The 19,978-nt window shown below is 41.3% G+C and overlaps 1 protein-coding gene across 1 annotated transcript in view; it reads right to left on the bottom strand.

Annotated features, from left to right (window-relative positions):
* cfap20dc (CFAP20 domain containing) overlaps positions 1–12,961 on the bottom strand; it is a 56,552-nt gene extending 43,591 nt beyond the window's left edge. The window contains exons 1-5 of the mRNA XM_038965466.1: positions 12,941–12,961; positions 12,747–12,836; positions 10,919–11,012; positions 10,715–10,787; positions 1,418–1,529 (exon numbers count right to left, since the gene is read on the bottom strand). Of these exons, the coding sequence (XP_038821394.1) occupies positions 1,418–1,529; positions 10,715–10,787; positions 10,919–11,012; positions 12,747–12,836; positions 12,941–12,961 (390 nt within the window). The remainder of the gene's footprint in view (positions 1–1,417; positions 1,530–10,714; positions 10,788–10,918; positions 11,013–12,746; positions 12,837–12,940) is intronic.
* Positions 12,962–19,978: the final 7,017 nt, after the last annotated feature.

The following is a 19,978-nucleotide window of genomic DNA, read 5'->3' on the forward strand; positions in this document are numbered from 1 at the left end:
TTAGAATTCAAAGCATACTTAACCAGCATGGCTACCACAGCATTCTGCAGCGATACGCCATTACATCTGGTCTGCACTTAGTGGGACTATCATTTGTTTTACAACAGGACAATGACCCAACACACCTCCAGGCTGTGTAAGGGCTATTTGACCAAGAAGGAGAGTGATGGAGTGCTGCATCAGATGACCTGGCCTCCACAATCACTAAACCCAATTGAGATGGTTTGGGATGAGTTGGGATGAGTTGGACTGCAGAGTGAATGAAAAGCAGCCAACAAGTGCTCAGCATTTGAAGTGGTCAACATACTGTTGAAAAAGCATTCCAGGTGAAGCTGGTTGAGAGAATGCCAAGAGTGTGCAAAGCTGTCATGAAGGCAAAGGATGGCTACTTTGAAGAATATAAAATATATTTAGATTGTTTTTTGGTTACTACGTGATTCCATATGTGTTATTTCATAGTTTTGATGTCTTCACTATTATTCTAGAATGTAGAAAATAGTAAAATAAAGAAATACCCTTGAATGAGTAGGTGTCCAAACTTTTGACTGGTACAATATATACCTGGTACAATATATACTCCCATTAATTTTTTCAACCGGGGGACCATCAGAAAAATTTTTTGGGGGGAAGAACGTTTCTTTGGGACCATCAGGCGACATCCTGAAAAACGTATTTGGGGAAGTCACCCGGAACAACCCGGGAACTAAACAAAAACCTCCAGGGGACCATAACAGAATGTCCTATGTTTTAAATGTCTTTGAACACAGGAATGCTCTTGCAATGTTACAATGAAACGTGTCTTTAACATTAATATCTTATATTTGGAGAATGGCACCATGTTCTGTGTATGTTTGGCGTGATGTTGATGGAATATTCTCCTAACCCTCAGAAAACTGAAAACATTAATGTTCTTGCAACCTCCCATGAAATGTGTCTAAAACATAAATATCTTATATTCTAAGAACATGGCAACCATGCTCTGTGTATGTTTGGTGTGACATTGATAGAATATTCTCAGAACCCTCAGAAAACAGGACACGCAAATGTTCTTGCAACGTCCCATGAAACGTGTCTTGAACGCTAATATTGAATATTCTGAGAACATGGTAATCACGTTCTGGGTAAGTTATGTTTGACATTAAGGAATTGTCCTAACTCTAACACCAAAACATGCTAAATAGGCTCTCATAAGGTTTTTGCTGACATAGATAGAATGTTCCTACAACTAATGGAAATCTGGACACTCAAACATCAGGAGAACATTACAGATAACATTGCAAAAATGTTCTCTCTCCCTAGAATTGTAAGCTGGGATAGTATCTTTCGAACTGGTAGAAATTGGCAGAACTTTCTTAAGTCACAAGCAACCTCGATATATTGTACTTATGGTAGCGGTGGAGGCGAGGGCAATACTCACAACGTTGCGTTTCAGACCTAAAGGTATCCTTGCATGCAAGGGTGTAGCAGAGAACTCCTTATGAACCGTGGATAGGTACAGCCTCCTTTTCAGATGACCTAAATCAGTTATCCTGAAAAACAAGTGAAGGAATTCATGAGTTAATAGTGAACAGGAATTATATATTACAACAAAGCTTTCAAGTCTTAGAAAAAAGGTGCTATCTAGAACCTAAAAGGGTTCTTTGGGCTGTCCCCATAGGAGAACCCTTTGAAGAACCCTTTTTGGTTCCGAGAAGAACACTTTTGGGTTCCATGTAGAACCCTCTCCTAAGAGCATGCTTCATGAACCCAAAAGGTTTCTACCTGAAACAAAATTGTGTTTTTTACCTGGAACCAAAAACGGGTTTCCTATGGGAACAGCTGAAGAATCCTTTTGGAACTCTTTTTTCTAAGAGTGTAGCCTTGAGAGAGTTGGGCAAGTAACCGAAAGGTCACTGGATGGAATCTCCAAGCTGACTACGTGAAGAATATGCCAATATGCCCTTGAGCAAAGCACTTACAGTGAATTCGGAATGTATTCATACACCTTGAAATATCACTTTTACATACATTTTCAGACCCTTTACTCAGTACTTTGTTGAAGCACCTTCGGCAGCGATTACAGCCTCGAGTCTTCTTGGGTATGACACTACAAGCTTGGCACACCTGTATTTGGGGAATTTCTCACATTCTTCTCTGCAGATTGTCTCAAGCTCTGTCAGGTTGGATGGGGAGCATCACTGCACAGCTATATTCAGGTCTCTCCAGAGATGTTCGATTGGGTTCGGGCTCTGGCTGGGCCACTAAAGGACATTCAGAGACTTGTCCCGAAGAAACTCCTGTATTGTCTTGGCTGTGTGCTTAGAGTCGTTGTCCTGTTGGAAGGTGAACCTTCGCCCCAGTCTGAAGTCCTGAGCTCTCTGGAGCAGGTTTTCCCTCAAGGATCTCTCTGTACTTTGCTCAATTAATCTTTCCCTCGATCCTGACTAGTCTCCCAGTCCCTGCCGCTGAAAAACATCCCAAAAGCATGATACTGCCACCACCATGCTTCACCGTAGGGAAGGTGGCAGGTTTCCTCCAGATGTGACGCTTGGCATTCAGGCCAAAGAGTTTAATCTTGGTTTCATCAGACCAGAGAATCTTGTTTCTCATGGTCTGAGAGTCCTTTGGGTGCCTTTTGGCAAACTCCAAGCGGGCTGTCATGTGCCTTTTACTGAAGAGTGGCTTCAGTCTGGCCACTCTACCATAAAGGCCTGATTGGTAGAGTGCTGCAGAGAGGTTTGTCCTTCTGGAAGCCTCTCCCTTCTCCACAGAGGACCTCTGGAGCTCTGTCAGATTGACCATCGTGTTCTTGGTCACTTCCCTGACCAAGGCCTTTCTCCCCCGATTGCTCAGTTTGGCCGGGCGGCCAGCTCTAGGAACAATCTTGGTGGTTCCTAACTTCTCCCATTTAAGAATGATGGAGGTCACTGTGTTCTTGGGGACCTTCAATGCTGCAGAAAATTTTTGGTACCCTTTTTTGATACCCTCGACACAATCCTGTATCGGAGTTCTACGGACAATTCCTTCGACCTGATGGCTTGGTTTTTGCTCTGATATGCACTGTCAACTGTGGGACCTTATACAGTAGACAGGTGTGTGCCTTTCCAAATCATGTCCAATCAATTAATTTTACCACAGGTGTACTCCAATCTAAACATCTCAAGGATGATCAATGGAAACAGGATGCACCTGAGCTCAATTTAAAGTCTCATAGCAAAGGGTCTGAATACTTATGTAAATAAGGTATCTGTTTTTATTTCTAATACATTAGCATTTTTTTTTTAACCCGTTTTCACTTTGTCGTTATAGGGTATTGTGTGTAGATTATTGAGGTAAAAAACTAATTTCATCGATTTTAGAATTGTCACGCCCAGACCGTAGATTGCTTTGTATGTTTCTATTTTTAGTTTGATCAGGGTGTGATGTGGGTGGGTATTCTATGTCTGGGTATTCTATGTTGTAGGTCTAGGTTTTCTGTTTCTGTGTGTTTGGCCTGGTGTGGTTCCCAATCAGAGGCAGCTGTCTATCGTTGTCTCTGATTGGGAGCCATATTTAGGTAGCCTGTTTTCCCACTTTTGTTTGTGGATGGTTGTTTCCTGTTTAGTGTTTTGTTTCACCTTTCAGGACTGTTCGTTTGTCGTTTTTGTTGTTTGTCAAGTGTTTTCGTATTTTATAAAAAAAAATATGACCACTTACCACGTTGCACCTTGGTCCTCCTCTCCTTCTCCAGACGACAATCGTTAAACGAATAAGGCGGTAACGTAACAAAATGTGGAAAATGTCAACGGGTCTGAATACTTTCTGAATGCACGGTAACCCTAATTGCTCCTGTAAGTCGCTCCGGATAAGAGCATCTGCTATATGACTAAAATGTGAAATGAAACGCTATGGTTTTAATAAGAAAAATAAGATTGATCTTTTAAAGGAACAAACCTGCAGTTGCTACATCCATTTTTGGACATATACATTGATGATATATACTCATTGATTCTTGAAGAATAAAATTATTAAATGCCTCATGAGCTTAGTTCAACTGTCGTACCCCATCAGAACCTAAAATATAAGCTTGTTTTTCTCCAATATTTGTAAACATTGTAAATGTACACAAAACTGTAGTCTCAATATATGCTTACAACTATAATTTTGATATATTGGATGGTCCTTGCATCAATAGCTCATTAACAAATAACATTTCTCCAGGCCCGTCCCTCAGCTGTTAACCAAAGCCATTGTTGTGAGGGAGAGCTGGCCTATTAACAGTGAGGGAGAGCTGGCCTATTTTTCCAGTCACACAGCTTTCAGGAGCATAATCTATTGTCTTGTATCAGCGTGATAAGATGCATCCCCTTCATTGTTAGAGGTGGAGGGTAGAAGAGAAGAGGGAATTAATCAATTTACATGCTAATTCACTTTCACCACCTCCACTGAATTATAGCACCTATCTACCGATCCCCACCCCTAAAACAGAATTCAATTTGTGTGAGGAATGAAGATGTGTTGAGGGGTGAAAATGTAATGTTACAGCTAGCTTAAAGCACCCGAGGGTGTGTTATTAAGACATCAAACAAAGTGTCATTATAATAACATTTTGTATATTGGCCTATCTTTTAAGGCATTCATTGTATGTTGCGTGCATTCTCTGCAAAGACACACACAGATACACAGGATTTCATTAAAAAAATCATATAGGTGTAAAAAAAATAATAATTAAAAGCCAGGGGGAGATCACACACACAAACACACTGTTGACCCACAATTTCTGGTAAATTCACTTGGCTGGTGGTGGTAAAAGTAACAAATGTGACACCAAATTCTTCTGGATACATGCAAGAGTAAGTTACATCTTAGATGCAAGGGCATAGTACAAAATAAATAGCATGGTAATTCCGTCTACAGTTTGGTAATCATAGTGGCATAATAGCACCGGGGGCTAAAAGCCAAATGGCTCAAAGGCAGAGGACAAATCATTTCTCTCCGTCTCAAGGTTATATGGTTATTCTGAATTAAGTATACATGCATCATTGATACGAAACTGACACAACCTTCAATTGAACAATGCGAACAATGAAACATTTGCTACTTTGGGTACAGAGAGCTTTCGGCAGATTGAGCCAACTCAAGTTCGGATTTGTCACAAGTTGAGGACTGTGTGATCTGAGGCACAGAGATTGATGAAAAACTGTTGTATACTTAAACCATTTTGAGTTATGTGTGTGCAAGTAAGCATGTTACTTATGATTAGGGTTGCAAATGTTACCAGTAAACTACTAGAACTTTTGTAGCTTTCAAGGTTTTGGGGGAATTTTACAAGATGATATCTAATGGCATTTTTTTGGTACTTCAGATTATCACAGGTGTCTGTGCTTATTCCTGTCCCTCTGTGTGGCCTTATCACATGTAAAATATATAAAATAATTAAATAATATGATTTTAAAATAAAACATTTAATGACAAAGCTGAGAGGTACTACTTAGCTATTAGGGCACAAGGCGAGACCCAAATGCAGACACAGGAGGCAGATGGCTGATGTTACGGCAGATTTCCTCCTCTTCGTCGGAAGAGGAGGTGTAGGGATCGGACCAAAACGCAGAGTGGAAAGTGTCCATGTTTTATTAACAATTAAACTGAACACTACACGAAACAATATAACCAAAAGATAATCTAACCGACAAACAGTCCCGTGTGGCACAACTACATACACGGAAGACAAACACCCACCAAACACACGTGAAACCCCGGCTGCCTAAGTATGATTCTCAATCAGGGACAACGAATGACAGCTGCCTCTGATTGAGACTCATACCAGGCCGAACACAAAAAACCCAACATAGAAAACACACATAGACAACCCACCCCCACTCACGCCCTGACCATACTAAATAAATACAAAATAAGGGAAAATAAGGTCAGGAACGTGACAGTTGAGCTGCGATATATATTATAGCAAAAGGGGTAGGCAAAAGGCAGGTCGGGTACAGGCGAGAGTTCATAAACCAGGTCAGAGTCCAAGCGGTACAAGATCGAGGTCAGGGGCAGGCAGCGTGGTCAGGCAGGCGGGCTCAGAGTCAGGACAGGCAAGGGTCAAAACCAGGAGGGCGAGAAAAGGGAGACTGGGAAAAGCAGGAGCTGAGACACAAAACCGGTGGTTGACTTGACAAACAAGATGAACTGGCACAGAGAGACAGGAAACACAGGGATAAATACACCGGGGATAATAAGCGACACCTGGAGGGGGTGGAGACAAGCACAAGGACAGGTGAAACAGATCAGGGCGTGACATACGCTATTTGCATTTTTTTTTTAAAGACGGTCATACCTAGGATAATTCTTCTATTTGATTTAGAATTTTAAGACCCCTTGAAGTATCAAAAATGAATCTGATTTTTTTTTGTGGATCAGGAAACATTTGTTAATTTTTTTTGTCACTAAATATATACTGTCTAACCACATTTTTTTCAACTGGTACATTGACAACTGGTACATTGGGGATATTCAGACGAGACTTGTGAGGCCTGTGGGCGTCCTAGAGCAAAACAACCGGCATGTACGTGTTCGTGAGTTTCACCTTAACACAGAGGGGTCACATTAGAGTGTAGTTCAAACTGACAGACAGAAGTTGGCAGATCGGCTGTACCAACTTCAGACTAGTCCCAAGACACGTGTGGGGGTCGTAGAGCAACACGGAGAAAACCATCGTGTTCTTGAGAGTCTCATCTCTCCATAGAGGGGTCATAATAAAAGTTTTTCTAGGCCAAACCGTTCAGACGATTTTGTGAGAAGACCGATTTTCGGAAGTGTTACATAGGCGGATGCGGTGGATTGAGACGCATCCAACTGATATCTCTAGCTTAAACTGACACATTTTTATGGGGATTTTTTTATTATGCTAATTAGATTTACGAAGGGAACACGAACATCAACCTTATTAATGAGGCTATTTTCTGTTGAACTATATGGTCTATCTACCAAAAACTCATGGACAATATGGACCAAAATATTGAAAATTAAACCGAAAATACAGAAGAAATTACTGAAGATTCCAGTAACTTTGGTAAATTACTGGTAGTTTTGCAACCCTACTCGTGAAATGATTCTAAGCAAAAACACGTAAGAATATGGCACATGGCTTGGGTTCTCCTCCGTCCTCAACACACACACACACACGCGCGCGCGCGCGTTAACAACTGATCAAGCTATCTGGCCTACGACAGCGTTACAGTATTAAGACCTTATTCTACTTACAGCTGAGATGGTGTGTTTAACCTCTATTCACACAGACACAAATTATGACAAGGCCTATCAATATGGCTGTCCTGATGCTAAACAGCCTCTCTCAGGGTCCCAAATGGTACCCTATTCCCTTTATAGTGCACTACTTTTGACTAGGGCCCATAGGACTCCGGTCAAAAGTAGTGAACTATATAGGGAACAGGGTGCCATTTGGGACATCCTCTGTCTCCCAGCATGTCTTTCCTCTGTAATGGGCTTTGGAACAGTGTTCACCTGTTACCTCTACTCCTTTCACTTGTTACATTTACATTTAAGTCATTTAGCAGACACTCTTATCCAGAGCGACTTACATTTTTAACCTTTATTTAACTAGGCAAGTCAGTTAAGAACAAACTCTTATTTTCAATGACGGCCTAGGAACAGTGGGTTAACTGCCTTGTTCAGGGGCAGAACGACAGATTTGTACCTTGTCAGCTCGGGGATTTAAACTTGCAACCTTTCGGTTACTAGCCCAACGCTCTAACCACTAGGCTACCTGCCGCCCCTGAACAAAGTTACCTCTTCTCCACCTAGCAGATATGATTAACCATCTCATCTCCTCACCTCGCCCAATGTCAGGGTACTACACTGGTGAGCACCAATTACTGTTACTGTGTTCAGTTCTGAATGCAATCATAATGTACTATGCTATTATTCATCTACACTATATATACAAAAGTATGTGGACACCCATTCAAATTAGCGGAGTTGGCTATTTCAGCCACACCCATTGCTGACAGGTGTATACATTTGAGCACACAGCCATGCAATCTCCATGAACAAACATTGGCAGTAGAATGGCCTTACTGCAGAGCTCAGTGACTTTCAACGTGGCACCATCATGCCACCATCATGCCAGGATGACCTTTGCAACAAGTCAGTTTGTTCAATTTCTGCCCTACTAGAGCTATCCCGGTCAACTGTAAGTGCTGTTTTTGTGAAGTGGAAACGTCTAGAAGCAACAACGGCTCAGCCGCGAAGTGATAGGCCACACAAGCTCACAGAATGGGCCCGTTAAGTGCTAAAGCGCGTAGAGCGTAAAAATCGTCTGTCCTCGGTTGCAACACTCACTACCAAGTTCCAAACTGTCTTTGGAAGCAACGTCAGCACAAGAACTGTTCGTCGGGAGCTTCATGAAGTGGGTTTCCATGGCCAAGCAGCCGTACACAAGCCTAAGATCACCATGAGGAATTCCAAGCGTCAGCTGGAGTGGTATTAAGCTCGCCGCCATTGGACTCTGGAGCAGTGGAAACGTCTTCTCTGGAGTGATGAATCACGCTACACCATCTGACAGTCCCGACGGATGAATATCGGTTTAGCGGATACCAGGAGAACGTAGTGCCAACTGTAAATTTGGCGGACAGTGTCCCGTGCACAAAGCGAGGTCCATACATAAATGGTTTGTCGAGATTGGTGTGGAAGAACTTGACTGGCCTGCACAGAGTCCTGACCTCAACCCTATCTAACACCTTTGGGGTGAATTGGAACACCGACTGTAAGCCAGGCCTAATCACCCCAACATCAGTGCCCGACCTCACCAATGCTCTTGTGGCTGAATGGAAGCAAGTCCCGCAGCAATGTTCCAACATCTAGTGGAAAGCCTTCCCAGAAGAGGAGGCTGTTATAGCAGCAAAGAGGTGACCAACTCCATATTAAACGCCATGATTTTGGAATGAGATGTTCACATACTTTTGGTCATGTAGTGTATCTTCATCATCTGCAGGGAGGGAGGGGGGGGGGGAAGGGGAGGGAGGGAGTTTGAGAGAGAGAAAGTAGGAGAGGAGGACCTTATGAAATAGAGGGAAAGAAGCAAACTGAAAGCCTAAAGTAGCTCTTCTGGCCCATTTTCCACACAGCCCCCTCCTCCATCTGAACGATAGCTTCATTAACACTAGCGAGTAACCATGACCAATGTCTCTAATGGATTGCATTTTCTCCAGCCTGGAGTTTTACATAATTACACGGTACCGGTGACCAGGACACAATCGAAACGCTGCGTTTTTCCATTATTGCATCTTTATTAATTAGTGCTTCAGAATAACAAACACTACACAGAAAGATGATGCATGAAATTCATCAACATCACATCAATGTTTTCACTGCAGCGGGACCAACAAGTCTGCTCTGTCGAATGATATAGGGCCTATTCTCGGCCCATTATAGGGCCTATATATACCGGTAATACATTAAGGCCTATATTTACTCAATTTAGAACAATTCACAAAAGTGTTTGAAGAACACATTTGGCAGACCGAAAGTCCCAAACTGATTAAGTTTCCATTTCAACCGAATGAACTGCAAGTTACCAGCAAAGAAAGTGTGCAGCCAAGACCGTTGCTTCACTTACTTCACCCTCTTCATTATTGTGACTACAAATCAAGCCAGGGCTTTGAATATGATCAACTGCCAGCGCCTGTTTTCTAATCTGGAAATTAGTTTTGCAGCACAATGGATTATCTTCTTGCTAAAAGCCAATTCTACAAATGTGTTATTGTCTCTCTCAAATAGAAAAAGGTTGCTGAATTAAAAAGAACATTTGAATTGAATCACTCTAGATAATGTAACACCTGATTACTTTTGTTTATAATAACTTTTTAATATCCACCTCATCGGAAGTGTTGATTTGAGCAATTCTGATTATGGAAATTCTTCTTCGGATGACAGGATTACACATAGAGTTTAGAGTGTATACCATCTCTCCTTTACTGTGTACTAAGCACACTGATTTAAGTTTGTGTGTGTGTGTGTGTGTGTGAGAATGTGTGAATGAATTAATTAAAGTGTGTGTGCATGTGCGTGCATTTAGATGTGTGTGCATATGGTTGCTGCTCTGTGAACAATGTGTAATCCTTTTGTGTAAAGCTAACCCGACCTTCAACATGATGATCTGCTACTGTAATTACATATACTACTGCCTGCAGAACAGAGTTTCCTAATGGGTCACACTATAAAGGTCCTGTGCCTGCCCAGCGTGACACAGTATAATGTGTCACAGAGATAAATCTCGTCAGTCCCTTCATTAAAATGGTCAGGTCCTATCAAACACATTGCTTCAGTTCAGACACACCATCACTGTGGGCTTTTATTCTTAACTTAATGAAGTTTCAGTAGACAAAAGATTACAGAATTATCCAATACTAACTCACTGTCATTATAATGAGGGTGAGAGAGAGAGAGAGAGAGAGAGAGTCTGTGTGCATGCGTGCGTATGTCTACATTAAAAGGTAATGGATGTCTTTTGGAACCAATAAAACTGTCACTCTGTTTTCCTGAGGAATTAGTGGCTGGATATAGATTATCAACTCATCTTGGGAGGAGGGAGAATACATGTGACCAGGGGCAGTTAGATTATGGCTGACAGACAGCTTCAGTGTTAAAGATGTGTGATTACAGTGGTTTTTCTGGTATGAAGCAAGGCCATGAAGTAAGTGAAAATAAGAGGATATTGGTCTGGTAGGCTACTTACACAAGCTCTGTAGAGAAGTCTTTACATTGGGAAACATTCACCTGGAGGACCAAGAATCTCTGTACCAGTCCAACTGGAATGACAATCAAACAAACAAACATTATTCAACCTACAGTAAATTAGTAATAGTTAGTTTTTTTCAATAGGACTAGTTGGGTACAATATTCTTAGGTCTCGTTCAAACAGTATATGGTTGAGACTTACGAGCCATTTTTCCATCCTTTGGCATCTGCATTTTAATAGCTTGGCTGCTCCCCTCCAGACTGTACACAAAGCTCTTGACCTCTTTGTCAAACTCCTAGAGCAGAGCAATGCAAAAATGCTAGATTATGATGATCAGGTTATTCATATCAGCAGCGGCAGATTGGCCATCTGGCAAATGCCAGATTGGCAGGACCATTTTTTGCACATGCCATTGCGCGGGCATAGGCCTATACCGTGCATTCGGAAAGTATTCAGACCCCTTGACGTTTTCCACATTTTGTTACGTTACAGCCTTATTCTAAAATTAATTAAATTGTTTTTTTCCCTCATGCTCATGATGCTGCCACCACCATGCTTCACGGTAGGGATGGTGCCAGGTTTCCTCCAGACGTGACGCTTGGCATTCAGGCCAAAGAGTTTAATCTTGGTTTCATCAGACCAGAGAATCTTGTTTCTCATGGTCTGAGAGTCTTTAGGTGCCTTTTGGCTATTCTACCATAAAGGCCTGATTGGTGGAGTGCTGCAGAGATGGTTGTCATTCTGGAAGGTTGTCCCATCTCCACAGAGGAACTCTGGAGCTCTGTCAGAGTGACCATTGGGTTTTTTGTCACCTCCCTGACCAAGGGCCATCTCCCCCGATTGGCCAGGCGGCGAGCTCTAGAAAGAGTCTTGGTGGACCCAAACTTCTCCCATTTAAGAATGATGGAGGCCACTGTGTTCTTGGGGACCTTCAATGCTGCAGACAATTTTTTTTTACCCTTCCCAGATCTGTGCCTCGACACAATCCTGTATCGGAGCTCTACGGACAATTCCTTCGACCCCATGCCTTGGTTTTTGCTCTGACATGCACTGTCAACTGTGGGACCTTATATAGGCAGGTGTGTGCCTTTCCAAATCATGTCCAATCAATGGAATTTACCACAGGTGGACTCCAATCAAGTTGTAGAAACATCTCAAGGATGATCAATGGAAACAGGATGTACCTGAGCTCAATTTTCAAGTCCCATAGCAAAGGATCTGAATACTTAATAAGGTATCTGTTTTTTATGTTTTCGCTTTGTCATTATGGGGTATTGTGTGTATTTAATCCTTTTTAGAATAAGGTTGTAATGTAACAAAATGTGGAAGAAGTAAATGGGTCTGAATACTTTCCGAATGCACTGTATGTCCCATGGGTAATAGCATAGTGTTGAATTGCAAATTAATACGCCTATGATATTAGTTAGTGCACATAAAGATGTATGTAATTAATCTATGACGAACAAAAAATAAAAATTCTGGAGTCCTATTTTGACAGTAAAATAACAACTATAGTTTCATTGTCAACCCAAAATTCATGACAATGACTGGAATTGGTTAGCACATAAAAACATCTTGAATTATGCATTCCTGCTTGGACGTGTTAGATGAAACAACTTATTTTATGAATAGGCCTACCTCAGTAGTCTATTTATTATACTTCTTAATATTAGTAAAACATATGAATGACTTCATAAGATGATTACTCATGATTTGGGTGTGATCAGGATTTGGGTCTGACCAAATCATGGGCTGGTGCCACCAACCTTAAAAGTGTAAAATGTTAGTCTGGTGCCCTGTAATAGTAATTAACACTTAGTGTTGATTCAGGGGAACACATTTGACAGGCACTAATTTGCAATACAGCCTAAATCGGCTTGGCTTTTATAACGTATAACCTAAGGCGCAGACAGGCAGGGAGACATACAGAGAACAGGAAGAAGCACAGAGAGGGGAGGGTGCTATTTTTTCCAACCTACAATTGAATGTGAAAAATCATGCAATATGTCTGGCTCAATATGCAACTCACTTTATTTATAGCTGATTTTCCTCCACAAAGTTTCCATTTTGCAACAGGATCTTTCCCTTGTGCACTGAAGATCTCTACAGCAGCTCCACCCTTTGAAGGAAATGCCATTCGTTTTCATGACACAGACAGTGAGTGTTTGAGAGGTAACGGTCAGGCTATGTTGTACATTGAAGATTTGTTAAACTAAGATTTACCTGATATTCGTTCTTAAACATGTTTCAGGTAGGATATCTTCTTTCCTTTGTCAACCACTAATGTTAGCTAGCTAGATAACATTCTGGACTGGTATTTGACCACTTCCAATAGCTGGCTACAGTAACGTTAGCTGGCTAACGTCATTTTATTTAACCTCGGCATGCATGTGTCTAGCCATCAGTCCAGTGTTGGCTTTACAGTCAAAGATTGTCGGCACGCTGGCCACGGGAGTGTTCCAAAACAGAGCAAATTCTCGAAATAATTCTTCATCCGTGAGTTTCAATGTTTGCTAGCTAACTGGCAAATGCCAAAGTCTGCTAGCTAAAATCCACAGTCAAGTTCCCTAGTCATTTGAGTCGGGGTGTCTCCATGGTGACAAGACGCTACATTGTAGCACGAGGCTGCACTACTGTAACGAGATCAGGTCTAGCCAGTCTATCCCAGTCTGCATATGAGATAGTAAAATGTGTAGAATTGCAGGAAATTAACTTTAAAACAGCAAAAGACAGCTTCTAGACGGCCAAAAATGCATTTTACGTACATGTCTTTAGTATTTTACAGATAGAAGGATGAAGGTCCAGTCCAGGAATGTCTTAACAAAATGAAACCAAAATATTTAGGCTGACATCCAGTGTCCAGAAAACAGGGATTTGTGCTATATGCAAATATCAGCATTTATCAGCCAAATTACCCTATGAGGGTGTGGTGCCTGGACTTAATACTAAACAAAAATATAAATTCAACATGCAATATTTTCAACGATTTTACAGAGTTACAGTTCATATAAGGAAATCAGTCATTTGAAATCAATTCATTAGGCCTTAATCTATGGATTTCACATGACTGGGCAGTGGCGCTGCCATCAGTGGGCCTGGTGGAGCATAGGCTCACCCACTTGAGAGCCAGGCCCAGCCAATCAGAATACATTTTTACCCAGAAAAGGGCATTATTAGAAACAGAAATACTCCTCAGTTTCATCAGCTGTCCCGGTGGCTGGTCTCAGACGATGAAGAAGCCGGATGAGGAGGTCCTGGGCTGGCGTGGTTACACGTGGCCTGTGGTTGTGAGGCCGGTTGGACGTACTGCCAAATTCTCTAAAATGGCATTGGAGGCGGCTTATGGTAGATAAATTAACATTACATTTCTGCAGTCAGAATGCCAATTGCACACTCCCTCAAAACTTGAGACTTCTGTGGCATTGTGTTGTATGACAAAACTGAACATTTTAGAGTGGTCTTTTATTGTCCCCAGCATAACGTGCACTTGTGTAATGATCATGCTGTTTAATCAGCTTCTTGGATGGATTATCTTGGCAAAGGATAAATTCTCACTAACAGGTATGTAAACACATTTCTGAGATTTTTGTTATTGTTGAGAATATGCTTTTTGTGCATATGGAATGTTTCTGAGATATTTTATTTAATCTCATGAAACATGGGACCAACACTTTACATCTTGCGTTATATTTTTGTTCAGTATGTGTGTGTGTGTATGTATGTGTGTGTACTGTATATATATATATATATATATATATATATATATATATATATATATATATATATATATATATATATATATATATATATCCTAGAATTAAATACTTAATGATTGGAGAACATTTTACGAACAGCACCAAATATTGAGATGAGTGAGATGCAAGACTTCACTCTCACACAATCACACTGTGCATGTGCACAGATTTGCTTGAACCACGGGACCAAAACAGCGGAGAAGTTTAGCCTCGCGCTTCAACGCTCTTAGGTGTTGCAGAAATTGACACACTATGCTGTTTACTTAGTGAATCTACGTCATATTGCTGAGTCTACCTTTAACATTTATCAATCAAAAGAATTGAAAGTAATGCTACAAATGTACAAACAAGACAAATGTTTAGGCCTGAAAAAATGTGATAAATTACACTTTCAGGCATTAAGCTAGATCTAGGCATAAATTGACTCATCTCAAAATTAGAGTAGAACAGTTTTGCATTTTCAAAATGACTAAGAAATATATCATAATGAGTGAGACATACATGTAAGCTAATACAGTAAAACTTGACATCAAGTTCATGTAGTAACTTTATGATTTCTACAATAGCAACATTGTTGTTATATAGGACTTTAGAAATGGCTTTTTAATTGCTTAATAATTGAGTTATCACACAAGTTGAATAAAGTAGTGTAGAGTAGTTTTAAAAACTCTCAACTCACTGTTATGCAATTAAAATGCAATTACCAAATTATTATTTAACATCGTGCCAATAAAATGTTGCTTAGTGTTATACCACAGGAACAATAACAGTTTAATCAAAGACAGTACAGTATTAAGATATGCAGAAACTGTTTCTCCAATAGAAATCCCCGATCACACTTGTAAGCGATGTCATGGCGATGTTGGCTAACTAAGCTCATGCATAGAAACACAACATCGGGTCTAACGGTCGTCTCTCGCCGAACTGCGCATGTGCAGTCCGTTAAATCAAAGGTTTTTCTTCGATATAAGGTTGTTTTTGGTGAAAATGAAAACTTCAGTCAGTTTGTCACTTTCACCAGGTTGGAGTAATAACCGCCGCGCAACTCTAAGGCACTGTATCTTAGTGCTAGAGGTGTCACTACAGTCCCTGGTTGGTATCCAGGCTGGATCACAACCGGTTGTGATTGGGAGTCCCATAGGGCGGAGCACAATTGGCCCAGCGTCGTCCGGGTTTGGCCGGTGTAGGCTGTCATTGTAAATAAGAATTTGTTCTTAACTGTCTTGCCTATTTAAATAAAGGCTAAATAAAAATTTAATTAATAAAAATAACGTGTTCAACTATTTCAAGAGATTATCCAGTATTTTTTATTTGTAGTAAATGTGCAAAAAATTCTAAAAACCTGTTTTCACTTTGTCATTATTGAGTATTGTGTGTAGATTAATGAGGACCTTTTTATTTATTTTAATTTTAGAATAAGGCTGTAACTTGTGGAAAAAGTAAAGGGGTCTGAATACTTTCTGAATGCACTGTATGTGCATATTACTGTATGTGTGTGTGAGCAAATGATGGAGTGAGTGTTTGTATGCGTTGGAGTGTCAGTGCACGTAAATCTGTAGGGCCCTGTGAGCGTGCATAGCAAACATTATTAGCAAATAATGACAACATGACAATAACAGTAGCTTTAGATAAATACAGGTTAAATAAAAATGATGTAATGAGATGGAGGAAGGGATGGGATGAGTGTGCAGATTGTTGGGCAATCAGAAGTCACTAGATGCAGAATTTCATCAGGAGGGAGAGGAGAGAAAGAGTTAAAGGATGAGGAGAGAGGAAAGAGGCGGAATCAAGAGATGCTGCGGCTAGTTCTTCCTGTCACTTGTCCTCGACAGGCAGCCAGTTTCAGTCATGGGTTCAATAACATGGGCCTGGTTGAGTTGGAAGCCCTCTCACCACGTCAAGGCCGAGAGCAGTATTTTGTTTATAATTAAGGCCTTAAACTCCCTACTCTATCTTTGTAGTGTTTGACCTGATGGGGCTGGGATAGGTGTAGCAATATGGTGATGACTCAACCCTGCTGTGTAATGGACTCTGGGAGACTTCTGCCATATTACATACACAAATCTAGAACCTCCAGATATGCAAACACTAACTAGAAACCAATGTCCAATTCCATACCAACCCTGGCCTAAAATTTGATTTGGAATTGGACACGAAAGATTAATGGTTAGGGAGAAGGGGTTAAGGACCAGTAAATAACTAGGCAATTGAACTGTCCATTTCAGTCAATTGAAAATGTTACTTGCAATGAATACATTTAATATGCAAATGTATACATTTACAGCCAATTTGAGCAAGTTTCAAATATTTACCAGCAAACAAATGGAAAAATAAGTAAACATTACTTTGAATACAAGACAGATTACATATGCTATATACTTACCAAACAACTTACCAACTTCACAGCCAATGTCTGCAAGAAAACGCATCTTTATACACATTTTAAACAATATTACAACAGGTTATTAAGGTTATTTACAATAACATACAATATACAACAAGATGCAATGTAGTAAAATACCTATCGTTTTGAGGTGGGGAGCAGGCCAATTAGTGAAAACAAGTGTGGGGAAAACATCAGACAAAACAGATGACGGACGATGGACAGACAAATTCACACACATTGACGACATGAGACAAACAACACACATGAAAATGCTTCCCGCATCTCCTGCATCGGGCCACCTCCTTACCTTCTCTCACGTATTTCAGACAGAAGCAGTGGTCGCTGACCTTGGGAGGCCTGGACCCAGGACGGGGACTGGAATCGGCACTGGGAAATGGATTTCTGATGGTATCGTGCAATGGAGGGTTCCTCATCTCTGCAGAGAGTAAGACTGTTTGCAATAGAAAACAGCCCACAATCTGTGCCCCCTTTCTGCTGCTGGACTGCCGGCCACTCCACAGTCAGAGAGGTCCTTGGAAAAGATAAGAGAGAGGTGAGTTGTGAGAGAAACTCTTGGGTGGTGTCATGACCACTGGAGTCATACACCTTAACAGTATCTACCTGGCAGCGAAGGTTATTTACCGTGACCCAGTGGTTTTCCTTGAGGTTGACTATCTGGAAAAACCCCTGGGCCAGTGTTGGTACTGCTGACAGCATGGCGATGCCTCCCACCGTGAGGAGGCCTCCTACTTCTGGATGCTGCACCTGCAAAAGAGCTTGAGCATGATCAATTGTAAAATTGTCTAACGAGGAGTGTGACGGAAGAATGACCCCCCGCAGGTCCTCCATCCGGCCACAGAGAGCAGCTGGCCTTACCTGTCCCTGTTAGACACTAGTGATGAGAACCTCACTAGTGTCTTCTAGTCCAGGGCCTGGACTTACCTGCTCCAACTCAAGGACAGAGAATCAGACTGATCCTCTTGGGTGGCTCGGACAGTTGACGGTCCTAAAGTCATTTGGAGAGAGAAATTGAAGAGGTACATTTTTATGAGCTCAGCATAACTACCATTTCTTGCTTTCTCAAATGTCAACCAAAGCCTAACATACAGTTGAAGTCAGAAGTTTACATACACTTAGGTTGGAGTCATTAAAACTTGTTTTTCAACCACTCCACAAATTTCTTGTTAACAAACTATAGTTTTGGCAAGTCGGTTAGGACATCTACTTTATGCATGACACAAGTAATTTTTCCAACAATTGTTTACAGACAGATTATTTTACCTATAATTCACTGTATCACAATTCCAGTGGGTCAGCAGTTTACATACATGAAGTTGACTGTGCCTTTAAACAGCTTGGAAAATTCCAGAAAATGATGTCATGGCTTTAGAAGCTTCTGATAGGCTAATTTACATAATTTGAATCAATTGGAGGTGCCTCTTTGCTTGACATCATGGGAAAATCAAAAGAAATCAGCCAAGACCTCAGATTTTTTTTTTTTTAGACCTCCACAAGTCTGGTTAATCCCTGGGAGTAATTTCCAAATGCCTGAAGGTACTACGTTCATCTGTACAAACAATAGTACGCAAGTATAAACACCATGGGACCACGCAGCCGTCATACCGCTCAGGAAGGAGATGCGTTCTATCTCCTAGAGATGAACGTACTTTGGTGCGAAAAGTGCAAATCAATCGCAGAACAACAGCAAAGGACCTTGTGAAGATGCTGGAGGAAACAGGTACAAATGTATCTATATCCACAGTAAAACGAGTCCTATATCGACATAACCTGAAAGGCCGCTCAGCAAGGAAGAAGCCACTGCTCCAAAACCGCCATAAAAAAGCCAGACTACGGTTTGCAATTGCACATGGGGACAAAGATCATACTTTTTGGAGAAATGTCCTCTGGTCTGATGAAACAAAAATAGAACTGTTTGGCCATACTGACCATTGTTATGTTTGGAGGAAAAAGGGGGAGGCTTGCAAGCCGAAGAACACCATCCCAACCGTGAAGCATGGGTGGCAGCATCATGTTGTGGGGGTGCTTTGCTGCAGGAGGGACTGGTGCATTTCACAAAATAGATGGCATCATGAGGCAGGAAAATTGTGTCTATATTAAAGTAACATCTCAAGACATGTTATCATGTCATATATATATACATACAAAAGTATGTGGACACCCCTTCAAATTAATTATTGGCGTTTTCAGACGCACCCAATTCTGATAGGTGTATAAAATTGAGCACACAGCCATGCAATCTCCAAAGACAATCATTGGCAGTAGAATGGCTTTACTGAAGAGCTCAGTGACTTTCAACGTCAGAGGATGCCACCTTTCCAACAAGTCAGTTCATCAAATGTCTGCCCTGCTAGAGCTGCCCCGATCAACTATAAGCGCTGTTATTCTGAAGTGGAAACGTTTAGGAGTAACAACGGCTCAGCCACGAAGTGGTAGGCCATACAAGCTCACAGAACGGGACCGTCGAGCACTGAAGCGCGTAGTATGTAAAAATCGTCTGTCCTCGGTTGCAACACTCACTACCGGGTTCCAAACTGCCTCTGGAAACAACGTCAGCACAATCACTGTTCGTCGGGAGCTTAATGAAGTGGGTTTCCATGGCCGAGCAGCCATCATATTGATGTAAAAGATTACTAGGTCTTTAAGAGTTTATTCGGAAGATAACAGCTCTATAAACATTATTTCGTGGTGCCCCAACTTTCTAGTTAATTACATTCACCTGATTAGCTTAATCAGGTGATATGAATTACAGAGAAATGATTTTATAGAATTGCATGTCATATCACTTAATCCGGCATAGCCAAAGACACAACACCGGTGTGAAATGGCAGGCTAGTTAGCGGTGTGTGCTATTATTTCAATCGGCGACATCACTCGCTCTGAGACCTTGAAGTATTTGTTTGTTGGATTTTGTGGAGCGATAGGTAACGATGCTTCATGGGAGGCAGTTGTTGATGTGTTCAGAGGGTCCCTGGTTCGAGTCCAGGTTGGGGCAAGGAGAGGGACTGTTATAAAGGCATGAAATTGACTTCCTTGATTGTTTCTGTTCATTGATTGTGTGACTCACTGGGAGGGATGACATGACAACAAATGTGTTTTTCA

Source organism: Salvelinus namaycush, chromosome 2 (assembly GCF_016432855.1).
Source record: "Salvelinus namaycush isolate Seneca chromosome 2, SaNama_1.0, whole genome shotgun sequence".
In the NCBI taxonomy this organism is placed as follows: domain Eukaryota; kingdom Metazoa; phylum Chordata; class Actinopteri; order Salmoniformes; family Salmonidae; genus Salvelinus; species Salvelinus namaycush.